This window comes from Protopterus annectens, chromosome 17.part0 (assembly GCF_019279795.1).
Source record: "Protopterus annectens isolate FY-2018-M chromosome 17.part0, PAN1.0, whole genome shotgun sequence".
In the NCBI taxonomy this organism is placed as follows: Eukaryota; Metazoa; Chordata; order Ceratodontiformes; family Protopteridae; genus Protopterus; species Protopterus annectens.
In genome coordinates, this window is record NC_056751.1 from 618,911,006 (window position 1) to 618,930,995 (window position 19,990).

The 19,990-nt window shown below is 40.4% G+C and overlaps 1 protein-coding gene across 1 annotated transcript in view; it reads left to right on the forward strand.

Annotated features, from left to right (window-relative positions):
- Positions 1-19,990, forward strand: part of LOC122791478 — a 366,144-nt gene that overhangs the window by 213,870 nt on the left and 132,284 nt on the right. The window contains exon 7 of the mRNA XM_044059220.1: positions 16,646-16,725. Within this exon, the coding sequence (XP_043915155.1) occupies positions 16,646-16,725 (80 nt within the window). The remainder of the gene's footprint in view (positions 1-16,645; positions 16,726-19,990) is intronic.

Consider the following 19,990-nt stretch of genomic DNA (forward strand, 5'->3'; position numbering starts at 1 on the left):
ATGACTGTTGAGCATTTGTCTATTAATGCTTGTAATTCACTAATTTTGTTTAGAAGGCTGTGAATGTTTAGCGAGAGGAATGTTAGACTCTTTAGAAGGGAGTTGGACTGATGGTAGGTAGATTGATAGGGATGGTAGGTGGAGGTGTTGTTGGGTATAGATAATATCTGCATAGAAGAGTACAAACTATTCCTGTGTGTGTGATCTCCATGATCTCCATATTCTTGCAACTATCAGCCATGTTCATGTGAAGTTCAGGGTACAAACTCTGCTAAAAGTCTCCAAAAACTATTTGCTTGCAGACCTGAGAGGAAAACATCATCAAAAACATGTCTTATTTCTTTGGAGTGCATTTGATGATCTTTGGAGCCATTGTGATCACTGAAAATCAAATAGAAACCGACAGGCGGGGAGACCTGCAAAAATCACATCTTGCTAGTCATGCATTGCCATGTGCACTCCACTGAAAAGCAACTTATGCTGCAATTTAACCATGACAGAAAACTCCAAGCAAGTAAGTTAAAGTGGACAGAAAAATAACTACAAAGGTTGTCAACAGGTGGGCAGAATGGTGGAATTTCAGCTTCATTGCAAACAAATGCAAAGCATATCACTAGGGATGCAAAATCCTAAGTAAAAATTATCAGATCCACCGATCTTGGCTCTGCCAGTTCTGTTCACCCTCCATACACTCAGCCTTCCTCTGCTCCCCTACCCTACCCTCTTTCCAACCCACCCCTACATTCATTACAATTAGCACTAAGCTCCTCCCTCCCTTCCAGTGCCAACCACTCTCCTTCACCAATCAATTATATCACTCTCTACTTCCATCCCAGTGTACATATCTTACCAACCTTTCCCCAACCAGACAACACTTTACTACCATCCATAACTTACTTATATTTTCTACCACTCCCCCACTTAAACAACCAATCTACAAGTCCTTACATTCTTCCCTCTTCTCACTTTAATTCCACTTCTATTTCAGTCTTCTGTCTACTCTCTCTCTCAAATTAAACACACTCCTTTCTCAATATTTACCTTCTCTCCCCATCCCACCGGTATCAACTACCCACCTTTAACTTAACTCACCTTCTACACTTACTCTTTGTCCTACAAAAAAGCACTCTTAGCTCTATAACACTATTAGTTTATGTGCCTTATACCCCTTTACCTTCTCTCACAAATCTCAAAACCCATACCCTTATATTCTGTTCTCACAATTTCAACTCATAACCAGCCCCACACTTGCACTCCTACTCACCCTACTAGTTCTTTCTCCCCTAACACCTCCTCACTTAACTTTCCTCTCCCATCATGGCTCAAATAGTTTTCACTGCATCCCCTCTTCTAATTCTCCTATCATACCTTACCTCTTATTTCATCCCAATTAATCCCTTTCTTTGTTCTCCTACTTCCTGTCACAGCATGTTTAACTCACAAACACTCTATTCATTTATCATATCCTCATCTATACTTCCCAAATTTAACCCACTCCTTCTTCAAAACAAAATTTCTCCCGCCCCTCCCACTTGCTCTAAAATCAAATTCAGCTTACATTTCCATCCCTCTAACTCTCCTTCAGTTCTCCACTTTTTTAAATCTATACTACTGTCAGGGAACATCCACCCTGACCCAGGCCCCAACAGCACCTGTCTGTCACTGATGCTGCAGTTGCTATTATTCTGATAAGATGCCACTGGCATGTGATACTTGTTATAGTCCATATCAGGGCGTAGCTCTTTTTTTTTCATTCTTATCTAATGAAACCCTTGAAATAGCAAAGTATGTACACATATTTGATGTTTTTGTGCTAATTACACAATTTACAACCTTTTCTATTTTTTTTGTTATTCACTGTGATTGCTTTTATAATGCTGTTGGTACATATTGTGATGTCCGGTTAATATTCCACCGAACTGCCACCAATAATGTGACGTCCAGTCAATATCCCCCCGAACTGCTACCAAATGCTCTTCTCCTTCTGATGAAACTTGGTTAAGTACAACCCCCACCCAAAAGAAAAAGTGATCATCACCAACATGGGGACTCTATGCTCCAGACCAGAAGTGTATCCCTCACTGGTAAGATCAGACCATAAACTAATCTCACTGGATATTCACATCCCAACCCCACCCCCTGCCCAGAAAACCACAGTGAAAAACTTCTCTAAAGCAAATTTTACACTCCACAAAACCGAGGTGGAATCCTTCATAGCCCCCGAGCCTGCGGAAAATATGGCCCAGACCGCAGGATCCTTTATGAATGCATTCTATGAACACCTTCAGGAATGCATGGACCATGCAATCCCAAATAAAACCAAGACCCAATCCTCCAAAGGCAGACGTCCTGTCTGGTGGACCCCAGCCATAAACAAACTATACAATAGAAGGAGGAAGCTACTACATGACAGAGCAAAATCCCAAAAAGGGAAGGCATCTCTGATCAGTATTAGCAAAAAACTACGGGCACTCATAAAATCGTCTAAGACCAGCTTCGAGAGAAAAATTGCACAGGACACTAAGGATAATAACAAGGCTTTCTTTAGTTATGTTAGGAACCTGGGTGGAAATTCCCAAATATGCTCAGAATTAGTCCAAAATGACAAAAAATACATCGAACCCACAGACATTGCCAACATCCTAGCTGACAGGTTCAGCGCAAACTTCTCTCCCTCCTCCCCACCAAAAGGGCAAATATCTATCCCAGCAGAGTGCTGCCCCCCTGACATCTCAGATGCTCAGGTAAGAGCCGCCCTCTCCAAAGAAAAAAAAACACAGCATCAATGGGACCAGCCGGTGTCCTGGGCTGCGTCCTACATGAACTCCAAGAAGAGCTAAACCCAAACATAAAACTACTGTTCAGTCTCAGCCTTACTACAGGATATGTACCCAAAGAGTGGCGTACAGCAACAGTGGTCCCTCTCCACAAAGGTGGTGCCTCAACAGATCCTGGAAACTATCGCCCCATAAGCCTGACTAGCTTGGTCTGCAAAGCTATGGAAAGGATCATCATGGACCTCATAAATAAATATATTGGGGATCTACAGACACTGGATCCTACCCAGTTCAGCTTTGTTAAGGGCAGATCCTGCCTCTTAAACCTGGTCGATTTCTTTGAAACAGTCACCAAGGCCATTGACGAGGGGAAGGTGGTTCACACAGCCTACCTGGACCTCGCAAAAGCCTTCGATACAATACCCCACTTGGGCATTACAGATAAGCTCACCAGCTTAAATATAAACCCCTATGTCACTAGATGGGTTGCAAACTGGCTCAAGGACAGAACCCACATGGTTAGAATTGCTGGAGTCATGTCAGACTCCAAACCAGTTACAAGTGGCATCCCACAAGGCTCAGTCCTGGGACCTCTCTTGTTCGGTATATATTTCTCGGAGGTACAGGCCAATACGGAAGGACTGTGGCTGACCAAGTTTGCAGATGACTGCAAACTGGGCGCCATAATTGACTCTCCAGCCGACACAAGCGTCCTATATAGGGGCCTCATAGAAACAGACAACTGGTGCCAGAGCCATGGCCTCAAGCTAAATGCCAAAAAGTGTATAGTCATCACCTTTGGCAAAAACAAAGTGCCCACAAATTACCACGTAGGTGGTAATCCATTAAGTACAGAAGAAGTAATTAGGGACCTGGGGACCCAAGTTGATAGCAATCTCTCATTTGACAACCATGTGGCCAAAGTGGTTAGAAAAACATTTTATATAGCCCACCTAATCATGAAGGGATTCACATCTAGATCAGGGGAGATCATCGTGCCTCTTTACTCATCCCTCACCAGGCCCATAATTGACTACAATGCCCCTTTTGGGATGTACCTTACCAGACACCTGCAGCAACTGGAAAGACCCCAAAAGTACCTCACCAAGAGGATCAAAGGGCTCAAACAGATGCCATATGCTGCCCGGTTAAAGAAACTCCAGCTCTACTCAGTGGCTTACTGCCTGCTCAGAGGCGATCTGTGCCTGAAGTGTAAAGCCATGTCCAATCCGGAATTGATGGACATGCTGCACCTCAGAAAATCCAAATCCCATCGAGCTACACGCTCGAGAGACTTGAACCTCAGCACTGAAATAAATAGGACATGCTGGAGGGAAAGATTCATAACCTAGAGGCTCCCTTCACTCTGGAATAAAATCCCAGTCCAGGTTAGGCAGAGTCCCTCATTGACTCTCTTCAAGAGGAATCTTGATGAGTGGATGGGAGATTGTAGGTTTACCCTGGGTATCACTTCTCTATCACTGTTAGACAGCGGCACAGTATGCTAACCTCGAAAAAGGGCATAGCAAAATTAATTTAAAATGGGTGACGAAAGCCAAACACACTCTGGCTAGGCTTATAAATGCCCTAGGGCAGATAGCCTATTATGAACCTATGAACCTATGAACCTAAAAGTTTACTATCCAATAACTTTAATTTGTCAGTAAGTGCCTGTGGGCTCACCTGTTGGTTATTATTAGAAGAACTAGCCAGTTGCTCCTGGTTAGAACCATCATTAAATGCCAGGTTGGTGGTGTTCATGATCCATTCGCTAAACACTGGAGCCCCAGTAAGCTCTGTTCTGTAAAATAGCCCATTGTTCTCACTATCCAAATGTTGTGAAGCAGTGGCTATTACTGAAGGTGGTGTTCGTTGTGCTGCTGGAATTGAATCACCGTCAGATATTAGAAACACTGGACTGGTTGCTGGATTAGACAAATTAACTGCTGGACTCGAGTTGGAAATGCTAGGTTTGGCCCGCTGTTGTATTGGATATAATGAGGCATTCGAGTTCGACTTCACATTATTGGTTCCATTGAAAGTAGTGTTGTGGCCATCCTGAAAAGGACGCTGATGAGACAAAGAGGAATCCACTTTATCAAGCCTGTTAGAAAAAGTATCCATATGCTGGTTCATCACTTGGAGAAGAGCTGTAAGGTTCCCCAGCTCTGGCTGTAATTGCTGTGATGTAAAAAGACTTGGACTTGCTGGACAGTTGGTAACCCCAGACACCATTGAACAACGTAAAACAAACTAGGAATAATGAAACTCAACAATAAACCAATAAAAACAAGGGTCCCAGCAGAACTTGCAGAGGACAAAATACTGTTTAATGAAGTGCTTTTGGTTGCCGGTAATACGGCATCTTCTTCAGATTACATAAAAAAAAAAACTTAAACAATTTAAGTAAAAAATAAGAAATCATGTGACCAATAATCAGCTGAGCTATTTTGTGGTTACAAGTCCTGAATATTCAGCAGTTAAATCATTCAAAACAAACTTCAATCGCTACGCAAATTGCAACGGTCTAGATCCACACATTCTCCCAATCACCAGCCTAAAAATAACTTCATACAAACCCTCAAGATAAACATAAATATAAAAAATAAAAAATAAAAAATAACTTTTTTTAAAAGATAATAGTTATCCTGCGGCAAAGACAGTAGAACGATACACTTGTCATGTGGTGGTTTTATATGCCGCTGTTTGATTACGTCCCTTCCATGGGCTATGTGGCATGAAAGTGAATCATTCACTATCAAGTTCTCCCTAATATTGAAGTCAGTCCAGTTATAAATCTACAACCAACAATACTTCAACTGCTTGACCTATAACTTTTTAAATATTAAACTTGTCATTGCACTGTAAAGTACTGGCCCTACCAAAATTACCCTGCAACCAGCTGTCTAAACTGATGTTTTCAAGCATTTACACATACCTGATTGTCGTAAGGCTTTTAGTACTACACATGTCAATTGTCTTGTAAATTATTCAACCCCTCAAAAACAGTAAACATTCACCAAGTTCTATCTAGCTAAACTTTTAAGTTTTAAAAGGCAGGCAATGTTACATGACTCATTCAAGCCTGGAGTTGAAAAGGCATTGAGTCTAATCTGCATAGCTAACTCACATTCTTCCAGCAGCCAATTCACTGGACCTCCCCTAATATTTATCATAACTCGGTCTATTGCTTTAAAACCAAAAATATGATTCTCATTAGCCATGATATGTTTTGCTAAAGGACTTTCTACTTTCTGTCTCTGAATGGCATAAGTGTGTTCGTAGACTCTATCACGTAGTCTACGTTCAGTTTTTCCAACATAAAATGCTGGGCACAGTTTACACTTAGTCAAGTAAACTACAAATTTAGAATTACAGTGAAATTTTTCTCTCAATCTCGTTTTCCTTTTGTTAATATTGAAGGTTTCTCCTATCTCCATGTGTTTACACATTTTACAACACCCACAAATGGTCATTCCTACAGTTTTACAAAATGACAAATTCTAATTCTAATTTTCATTGAGTAAGTAGGCCATGAGTTGTTTATATACAAATTTTTCTAGAATTTTGGAGAGGGGGGACAGTATTGCCATAGGTCGGAAGTTAGAGAGTTCTGTAGAGTTGCTATCCTTGTGGACAGGTATAGTATAAACTGTTTCTGTCATAAGGGTGCAGTGGATTCTCTTATAGATCATTTTAAAAAGAATATATATGGGATAGGCTAAGGAGTTAGCAGCTAGTCTAAGGAAGAATGAGGAAAGGCTGTACATGGAATGAGAGCATGGTTTGAGCTTGAGACGTTTTCTTATATAGCTAATGGGAATAGGTTGCAAAGAGAAAGAGTTATTGTTGTTTGAGGATGAAGAGGGCTCTAAGAGGTTCAGGAGTAAGGCTTTTGCATGGTTGGAGTGCAGGAATCTGTATGATTAGGGTAATTAGTGATTGTGTCAATGAAATAGGAGTTGAAAAGGGTAGCAGTTTTGAGGGATGTGTTATGAGGACAAGGATTATATGCAGTGAGGTTGCCAGGGTGCAGGACTTGATTAACAGAGTTCCAGAATTTTGGGGGGTGTCATGGTGGGTTGTTTACAGTTTTAGACAGACAATTTTCTTGCCTAGATTGATATGCTTTTTGGCAAGGTTGTTGGGTTGTTTGTAGGTTTGAAGGTGGATTGCTGATTTAGTTTTTGTCCAGAGTTTCTAGGCAGAGTATCTTTTCTGCATAAGTGCACAGGTTGGCTGAGTTAGCCAGGGAGACAGGAGAGATCTGACTCTTTTTTTTTTCTAAGAGGAGCTAAAGAGTTTGGTATGTTTAAGAAAATATTATTAATTTTGTACTGCATTGTTAAGAGATAAGTGTGTTAGGAAGGAACAGTTTATAGAGAAGAGTGTGCTGTTTACTATGGCAGGATGGAAGATAGAGAGGCTTTGGCAATCCTTTAGTTTATAAGGGCTTGGTAGGTGTTGAGTGAATCTTTGGATACAGATGGTAGAATGGTCACTGATAGAATCAGATAAAGATGTGGGTGGTGGTATGGGACTGGGTTAGATAAAAGTATCCAGTCTATGACTGAATAAGTGCTGGTAGGTTTACTGAAGTGTGTAGGGGTGTTGATGAGTTGAGAGAGGCCATGAAGATTGATGTTAGAGCTAGGGGAGTTGGACGTAATGGATAACCAGTTAATATTGACAACCACTAGGAGAATAGCTTCATGGGGTGTATTGTATGTTAACCAGGAGAGTATGTGTTCTAATACTTTGATATTGTCTCCAGGGGGTATATAGATTACAGCAAAAAATAGTGTTTTATAATCATTTAGTTTGTAGTCCAGTGTTAGTATTTCTGCTGGTAGAAACTGAGGGGGGGGGGTTGCTAAAGGATAGACATTGAGTTGTTGGGAGTACATTAGGGCAACACCTCCACTATTCTTTTTAGGTCTGTCGAGTTGGAAGATGTTGTAAACAGGTAGAAGAAATTCTTTGTCTAAGTTGTGGGTTTTAAGCCAGGTTTTTGTCAGAGCGATTATGACTGTCTAGCATTTGTCTATTAATGCTTGGAATTCACTAATTTTGTTTAGAAGACTGTGAATGTTTAGCGAGAGGAATGTTAGACTCTTTAGAAGGGAGTTAGACTGATGGTAGGTAGATTGATAGGGATGGTAGGTGGAGGTGTTGTTGGGTATAGATAATATCTGCATAGAAGTGTACAAACTATTCCTGTGTGTGTGATCTCCATGATCTCCATATTCTTGCAACTATCAGCCATGTCCATGTGAAGTTCAGGGTACAAACTCTGCTAAAAGTCTCCAAAAACTATTTGCTTGCAGACCTGAGAGGAAAACATCATCAAACACGTTTATTATTTCTTTGGAGTGCATTTGATGATCTTTGGAGTCATTGTGATCAATGAAAATCGAATAGAAACCGACAGGCGGGGAGACCTGTAAAAATCACATCTTGCTAGTCATGCATTGCCATGTGCACTCCACTGAAAAGCAACTTACGTTGCAATTTAACCACGACAGAAAACTCCAAGCAAGTAAGTTAAAGTGGACAGAAAAATAATTACAAAGGTTGTCAACAGGTGGGCAGAATGGTGGAATTTCAGCTTCATTGCAAACAAATGCAAAGCATATCACTTGGGCTGCAAAATCTTAAGTAAAAATTATCAGATCCACCGATCTTGGCTCTGCCAGTTCTGTTCACCTTCCATACACTCAGCCTTCCTCTGCTCCCCTACCCTACCCTCTTTCCAACCCACCCCTACATTCATTACAATTAGCACTAAGCTCCTCCCTCCCTTCCAGTGCCAACCACTCTCCTTCACCAATCAATTATGCCACTCTCTACTTCCATCCCAGTGTACATAAATTACCAACCTTTCCCCAACCAGACAACACTTTACTGCCATCCATAACTTACTTATATTTTCTACCACTCCCCCACTTAAACAACCAATCTACAAGTCCCTACATTCTTCCCTCTTCTCACTTTAATGCCACTTCTATTCCAGTCTTCTGTCTACTCTCTCTCTCAAATTAAACACACTCCTTTCTCAATATTTACCTTCTCTCCCCATCCCACCGGTATCAACTACCCACCTTTAACTTAACTTACCTTCTACACTTACTCTTTGTCCTACAAAAAAGGACTCTTAGCTCTATAATACTATTAGTTTATGTGCCTTATGCACCTTTACCATCTCTCACAAATCTCAAAAACCATATCCTTATATTCTCTTCTCACAATTTCAACTCATAACCAGCCCCACACATGCACTCCTACTCACCCTGCTAGTTCTTTCTCCCCTAACACCTCCTCTCTTAACTTTCCTCTCCCATCATGGCTCAAATACTTTTCACTGCATTCCCTCTTCTAATACTCCTATCCTACCTTACCTCTTATTACATCCCAATTAATCCCTTCCTTTGTTCTCCTACTTCCTGTCACAGCATGTTTAACTCCCAAACACTCTATTCATTTATCATATCATCATCTATACTAACCAACTTTAACCCACTCCTTCTTCAAAACAAGATTTCTCCCGTCCATCCACTTGCTCTAAAATCAAATTCAGCTTACATTTCCATCCCCCTAACTCTCCTTCAGTTCTCCACTTTTTTAAATCTATACTACTGTCAGGGAACATCCACCCTAACCCAGGCCCCAACAGCACCTGACTGTCACTGATGCTGCAGCTGCCATTATTCTGATAAGAAGCCACTGGCATGTGATACTTGTTATATTCCATATCAGGGGGGTAGCTTTTTTTTCATTCTTATCTAATGAAACCCTTGAAATAGCAAAGTATGTACACATATTTGATGTTTTTGTGCTAATTGCACAATTTACAACCTTTTCTAATTTTTGTTATTCACTGTGATTGCTTTTATAATGCTGTTGGTACATATTGTGATGTCCGGTTAATATTCCACCAAACTGCCACCAATAATGTGATGTCCAGTCAATATCCCCCCAAACTGCTACCCAATGCTCTTCTCCTTCTGATGAAACTTGGTTAAGTACAGCCCCCACCCCATAATTTGAAGCATCTACTTGTACAACAAATTCTTAGCTATAATCTGGGCTGGCTAACACAGGGGGTCCTCCCAAAATCTCTTTAAGTTTTTGGAATGCCTGATAGCAATCTGTGGTCCTCATTACCTTATCCAGTTTATTTTTCCTAGTTAGGTAGTCAGGGTTACAGCTAGCAGGTACTATAATGGGCACACATTTCCAATAGTACTGCACTGTCCCTAGAAATACTTTCACTTGCTTTTTAGTAACAGGAACTGGTCATATTTGAATGGCTTCCACTTTGACAGGTTCTGGCCTAATCTTACCGCTCCCCACTCTGTGTCTTAATTGACTTGTGCCATACCCACCTAACACTTACATGATTTAATGGTTAATCCTGCCCTTTTTAATCTACAAAAGACCTCTCTAACATGTTGAAAATGCTCTTGCCAGGAATGGCTGTAAATAGCAATATTATCCAAGTATGCTAAAGCATAATCTCCTGCTCCTACTAAAATATAATCTGCTAGTCTCTGGAAAGTTTCTGGGGCATTTTTCATTCCAAATGACATTCTTGTAAATTCATACAGTCCAAAAGGAGTTACAAAAGCTGACCTCTCTCTAGCAATGGAAGTCAAGGCTACCTGCCAGTATCCCTTCCCTTGGTGAAATCAATAGTGGTCAGATACCTAGCCCCACCTAGCTGTTCTAAGGCTTTGTCTCTTCTCAGCATGGGGGGAGGTAGATATGACTATACCTGTCTAATTTCCTAAAGTCTATGTAGAATATAACACTACCATCCTTCTATGGTACCAACACTACTAGGGAAGCCCAGGGACTATTGGATTCCTGAATTACCCCCAGTTCTAGCATTTCCCTTATCTCCTCCTTCAAAGTCTGTTTACCTGTCTCAGGCACTCTATAAGGAACCTGCTTGATAGGTTTTTGGGGTCCTGTGTCCACATGGTACTGCACCAAGTCAGTACACCCAGATTTTGTTGTGAACATGTCCCAAAAGTCCTTTAATACTGCTATTATGATAATACATTATTTTTTGCATTGAGTTTAAGGCCATGACTCTGGCACCAGTCATTTGTTTGTGCAAGATCCTCTTGTAGGATGTTGACATTGTTTGGAGATTCTAAGACCACTACCAGTTTGCACTCATCAGCAAACATTGTCAGTAACAGACCTTTAGTTTTATCTTGTACTTTGTAGAAATAGATTCTAAAGAGTAGAGGTCCCAGGACTGATCTCTATAGAACACCACTGGTTACAGGTCTGCTATTGAAGGTGGATTCCCCTATTTTGACTATATGAGTTCTATCAGTGAGCCAGTTGTTGATCCACCTAATGATATAATGGTTGATACCTAGCTGGGTGAGTTTGTCAATGATGACTGAGTGGAGGATTGTGTCAAAAGCCTTGGCTAAGTCTAGGTAGGCTATATGCACATATTTCCCCTTGTCCATGGCCTTGGTGACTGTCTTGAAGAAGTCCACTAGGTTTAACAGGCATGCTGTCCCTTTGGCAAATCCAAAATGAGTAGGGTCAAGTGTTTGGAGCTTGCCTATATCTTTGTTGGTAAGGCCCATGATGACTCAGTTTATGATCTTGCAGATAAGGCTAGTCAGGCTAATAGGTCTATAGTTCCTGGGATCAGTGGAAGCACCACCTTTGTGCAAGGGGATAATAGTGGCCATTTTCCATTCAGCCTGGATGAAGCTGGTGCTTAGACCATAATTAAAAAGAGTACCCAGTGATGTTGCTAATTCTTGTTTCATCCCATGGAGAATGCAACCTGGGATGTTATCCTTAGAGAGGGCATTTATAATCTTTAGAGATACAAGGTAGAGGACAGGTGGTGGGGATATCATGGGGTATGCATGGGGTATGATTGGTGGGGACAGGGGCAGGACATCTGCAGAAATATCCTCAAACACACCTACCTGTTTGCATCCTATTCTATCCTACCAGTCAAGATGAACTCTAGCCAAAGGTATGTGGAATGGGGTCCCTCCCGGACTTCTGACTTGAGTGGACTGTCCAAGCAAGTATTGCTCTTGTCTAACCACTGCAGGCCTCACAATGGTTATATCAGAAGCTTTGTCTCTCTTAGCAGTAACCTGTTTACCATCTACTAAGATAGGATATACATTTTGGTGATAGTTTGGCACTCCTGTTGTTTCCAAACAACTTACCACTGGCAGCTTGTCATCCCCACTTGCTGGCTCCCTCACCTTTTGTTTCTCACCTTGCCTCAATGGACATTTGATTGCTATGTGGCCCGTCTGGTCACATTTGAAACATGTAATCTCTAACCAGGTACTTAGACTAGTAGATTCCCCTGTTACTGGTGTACTCTGTTGGAGTGGTTTAAACTGCCCCCATGGGCTCCCTTATGTCCATTTGCAGCATTGAGTATCCCTTTCTTATACATTGGTGCTCTGCTTACTAAGTTGAGATCCCCTTTTCTCCCCAACTCTTCCGCAGAGTTACACTTTCGGTCTGCTAACCAGATTCTCATGTCATCAGGCAAAGAATGGAGGGCTTGTCCCTCACCAAAAGGTTTGCCAGTCACTCAAAAATGGTGACCTAACACCCACTCACCCATCTGTGAAAGTAAGTACTTAAATCAACAATATAATCATGTGCACTTTCATCTGCCTTACGTCTTTGTTCATGAAACTTTTTCCTATAAGTTTCACATGTTAGTTTAAAACAATCAAGAAGATTTTTTTTTTACTTTATCATAATTCAAACAATCTACATCAGACAGTTTTGACATAGCTTGAACAGCTTTGCCATGGAGTAAGGGAGTTAGGAGCCGAACCTAGAGCTTCTGGTCAACATTACACTGTTTTCATACCCTCTCAAATATATGAATAAAAGTCACACCCCCCTCCCCGTGTATTGAGGAAAAAGCTTACTGACCTTTAGATTTTCTGAGGTCTGGTTATTCCCTTCCCGATTACCTCTATGACCCTCTCAAAGGGTAACAAGCTCTACTTCATGCTGGTGCTATCTCTCATTTTCCTCAGCTTTTAAATGCATCAGTCTCACTCCAGTTCAAGACATATGGCCTCCAGGTGCAGTCTCTCTAACTCTAGATGGATTTTCAGGTCCTCCAAAGAAAAGGAGGACTGTCCTGTCTAGGCTGGCTGCACATCCCCAGTACCAAACTGGATATCCTCCGAATGGCTGGTCTAAGCTGAAGCTGCAACTATTGTTGAAATCATTGCTTCCTTAGTAAGGTTGACATGCGCCAGTCCTCTGGCTTCACATTCCTTGACCAACTGGTTCTGTCAGCTTACTGTATTCTTCTGCTGACATCTTTGTCTGATATTCCTGAAAAACTAACTAAAATAATTAAAACTGTGGTGGACTAAGATTCTGCATGTTTATCTTGTGGCTGTTGAGAGTGCACACGTTAATGACAACTACCCACAGGCTACTGAAGTGAAATTAAAAATCCCACACCACTGCCACCACAAATGTGATGTCCGGTTAGTATTCCACTGAACTGTCATCAATAATGTGACATCCAGTCAATATCCCCTCGAACTGCCACCAAATATGTGACGTCCACTACTATCCTAGGTCAGTAACTAAGGAACTTCAATCCTCACTACTAACTCCAAAGTGACACCATCACTTAAACAGGAGTAATATTTCACAATTTTCCCTAAGAGCAGAACTGGGACATGTTCTATAACCTGGGACGGAACTGTATACTTCTGTCTACCCCTAATGTAAACCTTTTTACACACTCCAGAGCAATATGTCCAAGTTTACGACATCTGATACACTCACACTTCAATAAATTGAATTTCACAAATATAAACACTTCTGGGAAAGCCTGGCACAGATTTTCAGCTGTGTCCCTTCCCCAAATTATATGGTAAAATGCTGCCACCAAACAGAGCGTCTACTTGCCCTTTCAAAGGGGTGTCCAATTATTAAAATTAGTTATCAAAACAAATGGTAGTATATGACCTAAAGCAGCCAGGCTTTAGGAGCGGCACTGGAATTATCAAAGCAGGTATAAGCACTCTCAAATCACTAAAAAATACCCTGATTGATCAGCCACAAAGTAAGATAATAAAAATATTCAATACTGAGCAAAATGATTAAAAATATAAAACAATAATTTCAATAAACAAGCTGAATTCAATCACCAGGAAAATGAAATTAATACATAAGGATAGAAATCCAGCATTTAGAACAGAGAAAAGGCAGGCTTACATATCTTGGTGAGTCCTTTAGGTATCCACTTCTCAGTACAATGGTGAACTGAACTGAACTGAACAACTGCTATGACTGACTTCAACTATCTTCAGCAGGCTCTTTTATAGACTAGGTTAACTGTCTCAACTGTTCCAGTTCTTATTTTCATTTCACTGTTTGTACATCAACAGACAGCTGTTTATTAAAGTTCCTTCCTGTCTTTCAGTCAGTGACTGTAAACATAGGGAAACTGGAAACATTCCAGTGACATCATCTGTAGATCAGCTGACTCTGAAACAGCCTTCAGTTAGAATCACCTTCACAAACACGCGTAGTTGCTAACAGAACACTGTTCATCTAAACATCCTGTACAAACAGAGCAATCAACATACAAGAACTTATTTAAAATACCATAGTTTTTCATGCAAGCATATAATATACAGTTTAATCTGAAATTATGTACAAAACCCCAGCCAGACATGCTAGCACATATGACAGTGTGTAATTTCTTCACACATACATTTTCTTTGTAAATTGGGAAGCAATTTCACTGCCTTGGCTACACATTATCCTTGCCTCATCCCTGTACTTCATGTGTGGTGTAGTTGCTTTCCTTCATACTTTAAGCTTGCTCAAACACACCATCACTGTTGGTGGTGGGATGCTTGTAAGATGAAGGAAAGAAGCATTTTTAAATCTGCTTTGCAGGGTTAGCTGATGGCTTCACTGCTTAAACCCATTTGCCCATTTACTCATTTACTCCACTGCAGCAGGATCTCAGAATCACTATGGGAGAGTCCTACAACCTAGTCTTTCTTGCCCAGGAATCCCAATTAGCTAATCTATTCTGCAGTGAAAGGAACTGGTTATCCAGCTGGTCCTGCAAAATGGCCAACCCTGTCCCCCAGCACAACATCCCCTCCCTGCAGCAGCTCTTTAGAGCTTAGGTATGTACTGCTCTCTAATGTAAACTGTGGCCTCTGCATGCTGCATCACTTTCTGCTTACTGTGTGACTTGCATACAATAGCATAGGCTCACTAGGCTGAAGTTCTACAGGGTGGAACACATAGTGCTCCCACTAGGTGTCACCCGTGTGGTAAGCCAGAGCTGTAACCCCACTTAAAATGGTTGAGTCAATAGTGGCCACTCACTAAACCTCAACAATGTTACAACAAAGTTGCAAGATTTGCTTGCAAAACATCTGGCCAGACTCACCCTGGTTATCATTAAATACACTTAACTGGCTCAAACTTCCTGACCACCTACCTTATACCCAGCTCATCTTGCACAGGAAAATCATCTATAACTCATTTGTTTGCCCAGAAATTAGCCCCATATCCCACCTCTAGCTACCAAATTGCCCTCTTTGGTGTAATGGTCAACAACTACTTACCATCTACAAACAACAAATAGCTGCTGGGACAGTTCTCTACACCAATAATGTAGCTAGAACTTGGAATAAAATGTATATATCAGTTAAGCCTATCTCACACCTTCATCCTTTCAAACCATTAGTAAATTACTTCCACTCTGCCGTGTGGCTTTGTCTCTGCTTCTCATCTGAAAAATAACTTTTCCTAACATCCTTCATCACCTTTTTATACCTCAGTTTAAAGCACTAAATCACTAAACCTCCGTATCCTCTTTTAAATACTTCACTTTATTGTAGTGCTCAAACTACTACAATAAACTTTGCTGCTTCTCTAATAAACTAAAACTTGATTATTCCCTTTAAGACCTCACTCTAATGTATTTCTTAAATTATTCTTACCTATCATGTACACCACTCTTCTATTTGTAAATTCTCAACATAATGCTTGTATGTTAATGTTTGTGAATATCCATACAATACTGATTACTATGCTATGTATTCATTGAAATTTAGTTATAAAATTTGTAATTGTAAATATTTTTTTTTTTCAAATAATTGTAAATATTGATTGCATTAAATGTGTTATCTTGGAGCTTTTCTCCCCTTGCCTAAAATGAAAAAGGACACCTGAGCCCAGTCAGCCTTTCCTCATAAACAAGTGTCAATAAAAAATAAAATAACTGTAGGAGGGCACAGTAATTTGGCCTGAAGAAGAACATTTTACTGTGTATTATAATCAATTGAAATATATTACTGTGGTAATTTTTTTCACTTCCATCACAATCAGCAATTAAGGGAATGCACAGAAAGTGGCTATCTGTTTTGGAAGGCCTTGTGTGAAAGCACAGTACAGTTGCACGATATGGCCTGCTTAAAGGAGTGTGTGTGTGTGTGTGTGTGTGTGTGTGTGTGTGTGTGTGTGTGTGTGTGTGTGTGTGTGTGTGCGTGTGTGTGCGTGTGTGTGTGTGTGCGTGTGTGCATGTGTGTGTGTGTCTTTGTATGAATTGAAACTCATTGATAAGATGACTATTCCTTGCACTTTCTTCTCAACCACACATCTAAATGTCTGCATAAATTAGCTACCTTGTTTTGGAAGAAAGCAGTGTGTGAAACCGGAGGGCAATTATATTATCCATGTAAAACAATCTTTAATATGGCTTGTTTTGTGAATAATATGTGCAAGCATCACAAAGCAAGAAGTTGGAATACGGTACTATGATCATTATTTCTTTCACTTTCCTCACAATCAAGCATCAGTTGCGTACACAGATGGTGGCTCTCTTTTTTGGGTTAGGGAAAACCGGTATACTGTGTGCAAAAATACAAGCCAAGTTTTATCATTACTGTCAAGTAATAATGATAAAGCTTGTTAGAGATTAGTGTAGCTCTCGGACAGCAGATATACATATATGTTCCTGACACCATTATGTCTTTATTTTCTTCTCACTGAGACAACAGAACTTTACAAAATGTAGCTATCACAGTCTGAAAGAAGGTAGTTTATGAAAAGCAAGGCATTTACAGAATCACTTTGAGTGATTACTGATATAGCTTTCTAGGCTCAGTGTATGTCTTTATAAGTAACATGGTTATTACAAGCATTTGACTTTTTTCATAATCAAACCATAAGTATCCACTCAGAAGGAACACATTCTACTGGGATAGCATCTGTACACAAGGCTTGTGGTTGAATGTGTAGGAAAAGAATGAAGGCATAGCCAGTGTTTTGTATTTCAATTTCACAGCCATCCTAAAAAAGATTAGATCCAAATCAAATGACACCTTGACAGTTTTACTGTTTCTCACAGGGGTACCTATGTAATTAATAAAATCATACATGCAGTTTGCTATAAACAGACAGGAATGAAAACTATTTGTTCCAAAAAGTGATGTTGTCTAACATCTTAAATGATATTAAAGAAAAAGAGGAAGGCATTAGAAAGACATGGAATTTTACAGTAAGAAATACAATGTACAGATGCTATGCTGCTTTTGTAAAGAACAGCCTAACAAAAATTTATAATTGAATATCTCGACTTGTTGACAGTATAGCTATTACAATGAACCAGGCTGCCAAACTACATTCCAATCAGTTTCCATTAGGTGTCAGTATGTACACAACTTTTTCTCAAGATGAGAGAATTTAACAAACGCACACAAACACACACACACACACACACACACACACACACACACACACACACACACACACACACACCCACATATAGATAGATAGATAGATAGATAGATAGATAGATAGATAGATAGATAGATAGATACATGTACATGTATACACACACACACACACACACACACACACACACACACACACACACACACACATACACACACACTCATAATGTGGCATTGTTGTGTTAGATTATTAGATTACAGGAAAAGGTGAGGTTAGGCAAAATATGTTTATTTTACCAGTCAAGCTAACATTTCCATTACTGTATAGAGGATAAGGTCTACATTTTGAATACTGAAAAATGGGGTGTGATGTTATTTAATTCATAATGAATGTATTAAAACCCTTGAAACAGGAATGACATACATGAATTGGTCCTGCACCCAATTATCTTATTAGAATGTCTTCAGTTCTTTACTGAGAGCTGTCTTAAGGAGAGCTACATATGGCTTTTTAGACATATCTAGGAAACTAGCATTTAAGAGATCTTGTTTTCTCAGTCTGGTATTATTCCGAGATTCCAGCAGGTGGCACCATTTGACTTCTGCTCATAAGATTATGTAAAACTAATGCCCAATGTATGCATGTTTTATTTATTTATTTATTTATTATTTAATTATTTATTTATTTATCTTGGTTTTACAAGGAAAGTCAGACTGGAATTTGCCAATTTTTCAGCAGAGACCCATGTAGAAACATTCTACAGTTAATACATGTACACAAAAAATGAACATTTATACATAGAAAAACAGTGTGACATTTTTGCATGGTGAGACACACTGTATTGCATATTTATATAGTGAGACAATTTATAGGTTTATAGGTTCATAGGTTGATACTAGGCTATCTGCCCTAGGGCATTTACAAGCTTAGCCAGAGAGTGTTTGGCTTTCGCCACCCTTTTTAGATTAGTTGACTGTATAGTAGGTCACAGAAGATAGCCCATTTAAGGTTAGTTTACCGTGCCTCAGTCTAGCAGTGACACAGAAGAGATCCCAGGGGTAAATTTATGATCTCCCATCCAAACGTCAAGATTCTTCTTGAAGAGGGTCATTGAGGGGCTCTGTCTAACATGGATTGGGATTTTGTTCCAGAGTGAGGGGAGCCTCTGGGATATGAATCTGTCCCTCCAGCATGTTCTATTTATTTCTGTGCTGAGGTTTAAGTCACTGGAGCATGTAGCTCTGATGGATTTGGATTTCTTGAGGTGGAGCATGTCCATTAATTCTGGGTTGGACATGGCTTTATACGTCAGGCACAGGTTGCCTCTGAGTAGGCGGTAAGCAACTGAGTAGAGCTGGAGTTTCTTTAGCCTAACTGCATAGGGCATCTGTTTGAGTCCCTTGATCCTCTTGGTGAGGTACTTTTTGGGTCTTTCTAGTTGTAGCAGGTGTCGGGTAAGGAACATCCCAAATGGGGCATTGTAGTCAATTATGGGCCTGATGAGTGATGAGTAGAGGGGCACAATGACCTCTCTTGATCTAGATGTGAACCCCTTTGTGATAAGGTGGGCTATATAGAATGTCTTTCTAACCACTTTGGCAATGTGATTGTCAAAGGAGAGATTGCAATCTACTTGGGTCCCCAAATCCCTAATTACTTCTTCCATACTTAATGGATTACCACCTATGTGGTAATTTGTGGGCACTTTGTTTTTCCCAAAGGGGATGACTATACACTTTTTGGCATTTAGCTTTAGGCCATGGCTCTGACACCAGTTATCCGTCTCTGTGAGACCTTTTTGGAGGATGCTTGTGTCAGCCAGCGAGTCGATTATGGCCCCCAGTTTGCAGTCATCTACAAACTTTGTCAGCCATAGTCCTCCTGTGTTAGCCTGTACCTCAGAGAAATATATAACAAACAAGAGAGGTCCCAGGACTGAGCCTTGTGGGACACCACTTGTAACTGGTTTATAGTCTGACATGGCATCTGCAATTCTGACCATGTGGGTTCTATCCCTAAGCCAGTTTGCAACCCATCTTGTGACATAGGGGTTGATATTTAAGTTAATGAGCTTATTTATGATGCCCGAGTGGGTATTGTGTCAATAGGCTTTTGCAAGGTCAAGGTGGGCTGTGTGGACTACCTTCCCTTCATCTATGGCCTTGGTGACTGTTTCAAAGAAATCAACCAGGTTCAAGAGGCAAGATCTGCCCTTAACAAAGCCGAATTGGAAAGGATCCAGTGTTTGGAGTTTCTCAATGTTTTTGAGTTCCATGATGATACACTCCATAGCTTTGCAGACCAGGCTAGTTAGGCTTATAGGGCGATAGTTTCCGGGGTCTGTTGTGGCACCACCTTTATGGAGTGGGACCACTGTTGCTGTATGCTATTCTTTGGGTACATATCCTGTTGTAAGGCTGAGACTGAATAGTGATTTTAAGTGAGGGTTCAGTTCTTCTTGG